The sequence below is a fragment of the Coregonus clupeaformis genome, chromosome 7 (genome assembly GCF_020615455.1).
Source record: "Coregonus clupeaformis isolate EN_2021a chromosome 7, ASM2061545v1, whole genome shotgun sequence".
NCBI lineage: Eukaryota > Metazoa > Chordata > Actinopteri > Salmoniformes > Salmonidae > Coregonus > Coregonus clupeaformis.
In genome coordinates, this window is record NC_059198.1 from 75,187,909 (window position 1) to 75,198,897 (window position 10,989).

General features: G+C 44.1%; 1 protein-coding gene across 1 annotated transcript; it reads left to right on the forward strand.

Moving 5' to 3' along the window:
• Positions 1-431: 431 nt before the first annotated feature.
• On the forward strand, positions 432-6,759 carry LOC121569315 (SKI/DACH domain-containing protein 1-like). Its single transcript, XM_041880166.2, has one exon. It carries the CDS (start codon positions 878-880, stop codon positions 3,530-3,532), a length of 2,655 nt encoding a protein of 884 aa, XP_041736100.1. The 5' UTR covers positions 432-877; the 3' UTR covers positions 3,533-6,759.
• The last annotated feature ends 4,230 nt before the right edge of the window (positions 6,760-10,989 follow it).

Genomic DNA, 10,989 nt, shown 5'->3' on the forward strand with positions numbered 1-10,989 from the left:
GACAGCGCTATAGGCATAACGCCATAAATACTACTAGCAGGATATAGGAGACGACTTGCCCAGTTCAGCTATTCCACCTTGTCTCTTAAAAACCGATATTGAAATATGAACTTGTCATAGCGGCATTATTTACTTAACAAACGGAGGTGGGGGTACAATAGTATGGTAATCAACTGGGGGGGGGGATATCCATTTTTATTGCATCACCTGTCAGTGGCGTCCAATAGGCTTCGAGTCTGAGGGCATTAATTGATGAAGGTGTCTCCGGGCTCGCGCACTTCCCCTCTGTCATTTTATTTGTGGCTAACCCCGCAGCCAGGATAGCAGCCGCATTTAGGCTCTTATTCGCTCTCTCTCTTTCCCTCCCTCCCCCCCCTCTCTCTCTCTCTCTCTCTCTCTCTCTCTCTCTCTCTCTCTCTCTCTGCCTCCCTCCCTCCCTCTGTAGCTCGCTCCCTCTCCCTCCCCCTCTCTTCTCTTTTTTATCCTCTCGTTGAGGCAGTGGTATACACCTTCCTGCGGTGCTGCCGGTCAGAGGGAGTGAGCCGGAGAGGAGAGGCTGGTAGGGCTTAGCAGACAGCCAGCAGCCGGCCTGGCGGTACAATCCCTCGCATTCCTCCACCATGCCTGGTCCGGGGCAGGGCCCGAGGACAGATGCTGTGAACCCATCCGACACCGCTCCATTTAACTCCGCATCTCAAAGTTTGCCTGTCCATGACACAGCTTGGAGGTACTAGGACGCATCAGCAGCCTCCGACCGGCGCGTCAGAATGCCTTGAGCTCAAAATAGGGAGTTTATTCATTTTTCTTTTCATAGCTGCACGAGAACAATTGATCGCGATAAATGCTTGGATTATTACAATAGAGAGGGAAAAGCAACATGGGAGACCTGAAGTGTGGGTTTGAGGAGATGCAGGGAGTGAGGCTGGGATACCTGCTGATAAAAGGAAAACAAATGTTCGCCCTCTCCCAGGTCTTCACTGACCTACTGAAAAATATTCCCCGGACCACCGTGCACAAACGCATGGACCACCTGAACGTTAAAAAGCACCACTGTGATTTGGAGGAGCTGAGAAAGCTCAAAGCAATAAATTCTATTGCTTTCCACGCGGCTAAATGTACTCTGATATCACGGGAGGATGTGGAGGCACTTTATTTCTCCTGCAAAACGGAGCGCGTGTTAAAATCCAACAAAAGAAAAGTAAAGAAGGTGAGTTTACCCGAGGATGTGGGCGAGGGCAAGCTTCACGCGGACACGCACCCTGCCGGGTTATGGAAGGAGAAAGTTTGGTTAAGTTTGCACAGCGTTCCACAGACTCTGTCCCTCAAAAACAAATCCGGCAAGAGAGAGCAACCAACCTCGCGCCCCGACTCCAATCTACCTCAAATTTACAATAAATCCCTCGGTCAGGATTATTCCTCTGTCACCAAGTCGGCATGTAAACCCTCTAAAAACTATGAAACTGCTCAAATACCGGGCAATTGCGTCGCGTTTAGTCAGAGACATTCGTTTTTCAGGAGCGTGGTGAGCCGGCAGCCGGTGTTGTTTAAATCCGCCATTGCTGCTCAGTCTAGGCTCTCTGCAGCCGGCGACCTACTTCACAAAAGGAAGAGGAGGCGCGATGGGGGCGGCGGCAGGGATAGGGACAGCGGCGGCGCGAGGCAGTCGTGGAGCAGGAGCAGACACACACACTCACACACTCACCCACACCACCCGGTGCTTCTCGTGCAGCCCAAGTGCTGCAGCAAGACAAAAACCCACCACAACGGGACAACTCTGGGTCATTTTCATCTTGGACACGAGTTTTACCTCGACCACCGAGCTCACCATCATCCTCACCCGCAGCAACATGTAGGGGGTTTCCCGGAGAGCTACAGCAGTGACACCGAGTCCAGCTGCTACTCAGAGCGGCTCAACAACGACTCAGACTTCGGCTCCAGTTTATCCACCAGCAGCAACTCTGGGACCTCTGACGAGGAGGAAGATGAGGAGGATGAAGAGGAGAGCCCGTTGGAGAGCTCTGAGGTCAGTTCTGACGAGGAGAGTTCATCTCAGTCTGACAGCAGCTCTGTGTCCAGTCAGGTCTCTGTCCAGTCCATCCGCTTCAGGAGGGCCCGGTTCTCCTCTGTCAACACCACCAAACATATCACCACTAGAACTCTGCCTAACGCTAAAACTCTCTCCACTACTCTCTCCGGCACTAGAACTCAGTCGAATTCTAGAACTGTATCCAACAGTCTAACTCTCTCGCACACTAAAGCACCTTTGCTCCTGCAGCCTACCTTCCACTACAGCCACCAGCAGCAGCCATCTAGACCGGTTGTCCAAGGTGGAACCAGCCAGGTGGACTATGCCAGTCCGAGGAAACAACAGAAATATGACTTTACAGCCAGGGAGGCCAAGCAGGACGCACACACATACAGGTTCAGTTCGCCTGTCATCCGGGGGAGTTGTTTCGCTGAGAGGAAAGACAGGAAGGTTCCTGAGTCCCAGGTCCAGACCCAAAGAGAGATAAAGAGAGCCGAACCTGTGTCCAGAACAGTTTACGCACTGAGCCCCTCACCTAACCCCAACGGGAACAAAGCGGTTCCTCCACACAGGACACCGGGACACGCAAACAAATGCCCCCCAGTCCTGAGCTCACACTGTGCCCATGACAAAGACACAAAGCACTCCAAGCCCACAGACAACAACCAGCTTTCATTAGCTGCAAATCTAAAGAAAGAGGTGAGAATTAGCCCAAGCCTGAAACTGCCCTCTCCGCTCAAAACCATTAAGACCGAGCCGGAAGAGCTCTCAGTGGCCGCGGGTCCCCTCCCCAACAGTGGCAGGGCGGTCAAGACGCCCCCCTTCAACCTGCAGAATGTGAAAATCAAAGTGGAGCAAAGCTATGATGAATACGAATACAACAGTAAGGCCTCCGGGTTCCACTGCAAAGGAGACGAGGCGGATATCAACAATGGCCAGTACCCCGGCGGCGACATCAAACACGCTGCTGGCTGTTTCAACAACGACACCAAAGCCATTGAAAGTTATGCTGGGGCTCCCAAGTCCTCATCCGGCTTGCAGGAATGCAGGAGCACTCGAGACACCCCTTGTTCTGAGGAGGGGGAGTATAAAAACGGAGTTGGGGTCAGGAAAAACGGCAGGACTCTGGTTCTGGGGAAGGAGCCTGGAATTTCGAGGGCGCAGGCGAAACAGAACGTGTCCAAAGTTGACAGGACTTTATCTTCTCATCCCGCGGGTAAAGCAGAGATTTGTGAAGGAAATATTGAGCATCTAACAGGGGCGAGTAAACGAAAACGCGCGTGCAGTAATGTAGCAGCCTCTCTGAAGAGGCCTTTCAGCTTCATGGCAAATTTCCCGGCTCCTCCATCCCTGGTTGTGGGCAGCGACGGGGATTTAAGCCCAGCTTACTCTCTGAACTCTCTGGGGGGACCCCGACCTCCCCCTCGCTCTCACCCCGTGTGGCGGTGGCAGCCTGGCGGTCTGACTGTCCCTCCCCCACCCGCTCAGAGAATCAGGAAATGTTGAAGCTTTTTTCTTTGAAAAGAACAACTGCAACAAAAAAAAAATACCTGGATGGAAACCTACAGTACCTTTACTACAACATAAGTCTTAAAGTGAATGGGAGGCACTAATGGCTTGCATCCTTCAGTTGTTTTTATTGAAATGTTTTCCTTTATTTGATGTAGTGGATTTAAAACATTCCTCGTTGTTGTGGAGTTATAGATCAGTAATACATACACTGCTATTCTCCATAACGCGCGGACCGTCTTTGAGCCTCTCTACCTATGCCACTGGACGATCCCTCCTCGTGGATTTATTCTGACTAACTAACTCTAAATAAGCTATCCACCATAAGCAATAGGCTACACGTTTGGCAAAATGTGCTTATGTGACTTTTCTCGGATCTATTGTTGCTGTTCCCCTTGACGCTGGACCGGTTGGATTGTACCAGGGTTTCAGCTCGACCTGTTGGATTTTACCAGGGTTTCAGTGAAGTAAACATTTGTGCTGTACTGCCTTTGTGGTGAGAGAACGAGAGGGGAATATTCCCTCATAAAAATCACAGCACTCCTATGTTGGTCTGTATTTTTCTAACATCAGCTGTAACTTGAGTAGGCTTAATCAACAGATTCAGGGTTTTCCTTAAGTAACATGGTTAGGCCTACTGTCTGTCACCTTAGCCCTATTACGAATTGTAGTTGTTTTTTTCTATAAGATTTTAAAAACCTAATAGAAACCCTAATTTCGGTTTTAATTTGATGCTTTCCAGAGTTTGGGTCAATTTTATCTCAATTGTTTCTATTTTCAGATAACTATTTTTGAATTCGATATAAAATGTAGATTAATTTCTCCATGCAAGTCCAAATTCATAATGTTAATTGCAGCCTATATTGAATAGGACATAATTGTAAGTGAATTGACTCTTACTCTGATCTGGCCGGTGCTTGCAGTTTTTCAGAGTGTTTGTGATCAGCCTTGTTTGTATTTCTGAGAGTATTTCCTGCAAGCTTATGTTTGGCTGTAGTCAGACAGCCACGAGCGCCCATACAGGCCCAAAACAGTGCAGGCCTTACATACAGACAATCACACAGAGAGATACGCCCAGGCCTGACACAGATCACGCATTTTCGTGAAAAATCACACGTCCTGACAACCTTGACAGGTTTTTGCATTCTGGTGGGACATTTTCCTATATATTAGAAGTTTATCGATCAATTGAAACACGCATAGCCCTAATGTACACGGGGAAATAATGAGAAAAACGGTGATAATGACACTCCTGTCCAACCAGTTTGGGGGTTGCATACACTAAAACAAAAACCCACCAAAAGGTTGTCTTACAACACACTGAGCCTAATGTAATTTAGAAACAACACGTGGAAGCACAAGTGATAGGCCTACATGCTTTGCACTTTGACACACACCCCATTTCAGCTTGAGGAGTGTAGGCTAGTTTAGCCTAGTTATGAAAGAGGTGATTGTTTGAGAGAAGCTTAAAATAAAAATAAATGTAAGATAAGGTAGGCTATTAGCCTATGTCCACTTAAAGTTTTCACTTAAAACTGACCATTTATAATTGGTTATTTGTGGCCATCCACAGCCTACACATGAAGTTGGATCGTTTACTATTTGCATATTTGGGTCAAACCGGTAATATAGTTGTTTATTGTACCCTTGCATCTGCAGACATGCTGAAATGCCCAGTACAGCAAGTTGTTGTGGAATAGTTACATATTAGCTCAGTGGGTAAATGCGTAATTACCTGTTCACATTCTGCGGTGAAGCCCACCGTGCTGAATTGACCTGGGAAAATCTCCAGTCGGTCAAAATTACTCAAATTTAGTCTACAGAGGATTAGCATACATACACAGGCCCTACCTGCAGTCAGTCGAAAATGTACAGGCCCAAACACAAATCTGGTTGTACCTTTGTTATGATAGCATTGCACTCTGCAGTGATTCGTGTTTTACACAAAAGGACATGGCCTTCTCCATGTCCCAATTTCAACTGATATAGACTAGGCTATACGCAGACTTTCTTCTCTCATGTATGAAGTCAGATTTTTTTCTTCTAATTTTGCCACGTAATCATAAGTATAGCGTTTAAATATGGACGCGCAATGAATGTATGTCAGACTTTTTTTCATTATGTTAAATATCCTGATGTTGCTGATAGGAAAACTCCGAATATACAAAAAATATATATAATCTGTCAAATGTAATTAAAGTTGCACCTAAATATCAATATTTTCCCACCAACGTAAAATGTTGATTTTATGAAGTTGTGGCAAAGAGATTATTCTCCCTGTGACAAAGAGAGGGCCAGCCATTCTGGCAGATAACAACAAACCACATGCCTGATGTCATGATTCTCACAGCAACATCAGCAGCAAAGACAGAAACAAAGGCCCATTCGATTGGTGATTGTAGTTAAGAGAGAAAAAAGCTTGGGTTCACTCAATGCTCAGATTTTGTATAGATTGATCTGTGTGTGAAATGCACCTATACCACCCCAAGCCATGCGTACTCCCCTTGTAGAGTAGGTATGTATAGAAGCGAACTTTTAAAAAACGTGCCTCCAAACTAAACACAGCCATTTTATTCTCCATTTGAAAATGACGTGATCCCTCCAACCTAGAGGGAGTTGGGGGAAGGGGAGGATCTCCCTGGGAGGAGAGGGAGGGGGATTCATATGTTCCAGGAGGGAAACTTTCACCCTGTTATGCCCGTGTCAAAGTTTACTGGGCCAGAGGAGGGATATACAGCGCAGCGTTCAGCGAGGGCACACATACACACACACACACGTCCCTCTGTAGGTACTTGCCAATTCTCACGCGGATCACAGAGAGCATCACCCGGGCAAGGAGATGGTGGTAGAGGTGTTTACGGAGGGAACTACCGCGGTAGAGCTCTGACAGTGACGCTATCAATGTAAACAATTGCATGGTGTCGCAGCTCGAGGCATTGGCCAACCCCTCTTTCTCCCGCTCTCTCTCCTGCGCTGCTCCGCTTTCTCACTCATTCCCTTAGCTTTTTGATACAATGCTTGAGGTCAGGATTTTGACATGAGATTTGAAGTCACTGGTTGTTTATATAAAAAACATATATTTATTTTTGTGAATTACTGGGTTTTTGTATATCATTGTTGTGTAGGATAATGCACTCGAAATGAAAAACTTGATTGGTGGATTTCTGAAGCACTTTCCCTTTCTTCTGAGTAATGAAGTGTTCATTAAATACGTCTGAGTGTGAGTGACGGCGCATTCTCTTTGTTGTTAGTTGAAGAAACACACACTTCATTCATCTTGATATTAGATACACTGTATGCCTACATAAACTGAATCGTCACCAAGAGGATCCCATGTTGACAGCGCATTGGTTCTGTGGACAAATGCGTAATCAGCATGTATTTTGGGTTAAGATCTATTGGTGCAAGGGAACAGTTTTACTCTCCATGCATTGGGTTTCTAAACTTTATTGCCATGTAGCCCACCCTTACGATGACCCACAGAGATATTACACTACCATGCATGATACACACTATAGGCCTACTTATGCGTAATTACGTACATATGTTAACATAGGCCAAGTCCGCACAAACGTCTAGTTCTATATACAAACCTGTAGTACGCATGTGGGCCTATGAGCGCCATCAAGGCCTTAACAAACCCTTAACTATTGATATCCACATGAATAAACTGAATGATCGACTCATAGTGCCTAGTACCCTTTCACATGCACTTCAGTCGACATCATCCGCCATGTTTGTTTCTCTGTTCTGGTTTTGAGTAATGGGATTTTATGGTATGGTAAACCCGGAGGTTGATGGGGGGAGCCCGGGTTAGAGGGCTGTCTAACCCGGGCCCGGCCTGTCAGCCTGGAGGCCCCACAGTAGCCTACGGGTGGAGGTTAGCAGGCCGCTCACTGAGACAGACGACCATTGAAATCTAAAGCATTCTGGAGGTAAATTCCAGTGCGGATTATAAACCAATAGACTGTAACTTCTATAGAATAACAGGAGCTAGGCAGAGAGGAATTAAACGAGTTAAACCACAAGTTGGATTAAGAAAAACCTCAGGCAATTTACTAAAGAGGTCGGCTACTCAATCTGGCGCCATCACTGCGTGGACAGTTATCGCATCCGAGGCACTCACATAGCCTACAGTATTCCCAGCTGCTGTCCTTGTTTAGAAAACCAAGTTATAGGAGTAACGCTGACGGACACAGCCTGAATCAGGGTCAGCACAACGCACCTAGCTATCAGACAATTCAATACAAGCGATCGATAAAAGCTGTCAGAACGCCTTTATATTATAGGCCTATTAAAAAATATATAAATGAAAAAAATGTGTTGCCTGTTGACAATACTATTCAAAATCACAGAACTCAAAATACTTTATGAATGAATGAGGAAATAATAATTGGAATTAATTAGGCTAAATATATAGATTTTAAGTTTTAAAGGGCCAATAGAACACACACGCAGAAACACACACACACACATACAATAAGTTACTAGTTTTAGTAAAATACAATTTGATCTATATATAGTTTTCATTGGTCATTTGTGGGGAACAATTGTTAATTATGCATCATTAAAAAAAAATGTCTGCACTTGTTTTACCATATATATTTATATTTTTACACACTATTAGTAAGTAACTCGACCTTCAAGTAAAAATCTGCATTGATATCAATGGGAGATTTCCGTAAGAGTTCGGGTTACGTGAGCATATGTTACTTTGGAGCCCTCCACAATGACTGTAATCAATAGGCAAATGCTGCAGGTGTTAACCCGTCCCATGCAGTCTGATATGGCCGGATCCTAAACAACATGAAGACCAGAAATCACATATCCTTTGGCCAATTTAAGATATGTATTTTGTGTGCACTAAATTGTCCGAATTACCAATAGTCTTAATGGAATAATAATAGGCCTACTTTTAACCACTATTAGGCCTATGTAGTGTATTCATTTCAAATAGGCAAATGCAGCCAGACCAAAGTACTACAATATAACCTCACATAATTATGTACCAAAGACCATGAACAGCAGAAATCCACACTGATTTGGCCACGATGTTGCACCAGCGCCTGAATCAAATGACCTAACTACTGACTACAAGTTATTCCATCCACGATTTTTATTAGTTCAATAATTATATTAATGAAAGTAGAATTATTTTGAAAGGAACAGATATTGAAACCACCATATAATGTTCCTATAGCAAGAAAGAAGCCATATGAAACAGGCAGCACTGCTGCTTCAGTCACTACAAATCCACAACTGCCACACATGATGATGCTGTAGCCTGTCCTTCGACTACTAATAGGCCTACACACTATAGCAGATATCTAGGTAATTGAAGACCAGTGAAAATGCAATTATCCCATTCACATCCATGGCTCTATAGGCGACCCATTACCCTGCATTTCAACCCTGTTACGACGTTTCACTGGTTTGAGGGTATATGGTTTTGGAATGAGGTAGTCTTTTAAAACTTACTATGGAGAGTTGCCTGTGTGTGTGTGTGTGTGTGTGTGTGTGTGCGTGTGCGTGTGTGAGTGAGTGTGACCTATATAAGCTACTCCATACGCCGAAGCTGTACCAGTCGATTTGTATGGTCCAGTCCCGTTGAAACAGAAGATCGTATAGGCTGAAACGCTACAAGACGAACTCTCAGCTCATAGAGAGAAACACAAACTCTCTCAAAACAAACGTTTTCAGTTCAGTCCGTATGACTCAAAGACCGTACAAGCGAAACACCCATAGCTTTTATTGTCTCACTGACAATGGTGGTTATTTACTTAACCGAAGGGCGTCTGTTTTACAACGCTGACTTCTGTAAACACGCTGGTTTGGCCTCCATTAGCAGAACAGCAGAGTTAGCAGTCATGATAACAAAGGTGTGATCATGCAACATAACAGCACATCTCCTCTTCGTTTCCATGTGACTGACTGCCTGAAGCCTGCAGTGGAGGCGAAGAGGGAGGACGAAACAAGGGGATAGTCCTTTCTAATGTTTAGCAAACTCGTGATTCAAATCAAAAATTGAAGTAATTCTCCAAAGCCTGTGTCTATACATAAACTAATCTATAAATTAATCTAAACCCTTTTCGCAAAATTGCAGCAAAGGTTTATTTTTTCAGCAATTTTCTGTCATTAAGTTAAAGCTTGTTCTCTTGTGTTGATTTTGGTCGCGCGTAAATTAGCGCTGAAGACTAATATCAATATTCTAAAAGATAGTGGGTAAATGTGTTTGTGTTACCAAAGTACCATAGTGCCCTCCTGTAGCTCAGTTGGTAGAGCATGGCGCTTGCAACGCCAGGGTTGTGGGTTCGATTCCCACGGGGGGCCAATATGAAAAATGTATGCACTCAATAACTGTAAGTCGCTCTGGATAAGAGCGTCAGCTAAATGACTCAAACGTCATAGTGTAAAGACAGACGCGCGTCTTACAGTTCTCCGGTGGACTTTATGTTTGACATCATGTAGAGGAGTTACTGATTAGAGGAGTTATTGAATACATTGAGTAAATCTATTCTTAGTGGTATACTATTTTTTTAGTTCATAGTGGCATGCTACCACACAGTATTATTATTGTGTGATTCCACAGAGTTAAATGAGATTGTTCATCTGAGGCCGGAGAGATGCTCTGGACTGATTGCCTGCGCTGTACACGGTTCTGCTGTGGCAGGGAGGAAGGGAGCGCGAGCGAGAGAGCGGATATAGAGACAGAGGGAGAGAGAGAGAGCGAGCAAGAGAGAGACAGAAAGCAGATTTGTAAGTACTTAAGTCAAAATACTTTAAAGTACTACTTAAGTCGTTTTTGGAGGGTATCTGTACATTTACTTCACTACATTCCTAAAGAAAAATCAGTAAACTGATCAATAAACACAAATACTGCCTTTGTAAATTATGTCTGAGTGTTGGAGTGTGTCCCTGTCTGTCCATAAATTAAAAAACAAGAAAATCGTGCTGTCTGGTTTGCTTAATATAAGGAATTTGATGTAATAAAATGTATTTTCACTTTTACTCAAGTATGACATTTGAGTACTTTTTCCACCACTGTACTTAAGTACATTTAAAACAAAATACTGTTAGACTTTTACTCAAGTAGTATTTCACTGGGTGACTTTTACTTGAGTCATTTTCTCTTAAGGTATCTTATTTCGGTCAGAGAAAGTTGTATAAATATCCATTAATGGTGTTAAGATAGGCCTATAGAATATATTTTCAAACGTGTTCTTCAGTCAATCCCTGGTGAGGTAAGCTATTTTCCACATCGAACCATTGTACTGCAAGTGTTGCTGAATATTTTCCTCATTTTCATTTTGTGCTCATGCACCTTTGTTGGAAAGTGAAGTAGCGACAGTATTGTATTTTCACATTGAATGTTAACACACACTATGTTCATTTAATTATAAAAGATACACGTTTGGAGCTAATATGCGTTATTTTATCATCATAATATTTTTAAA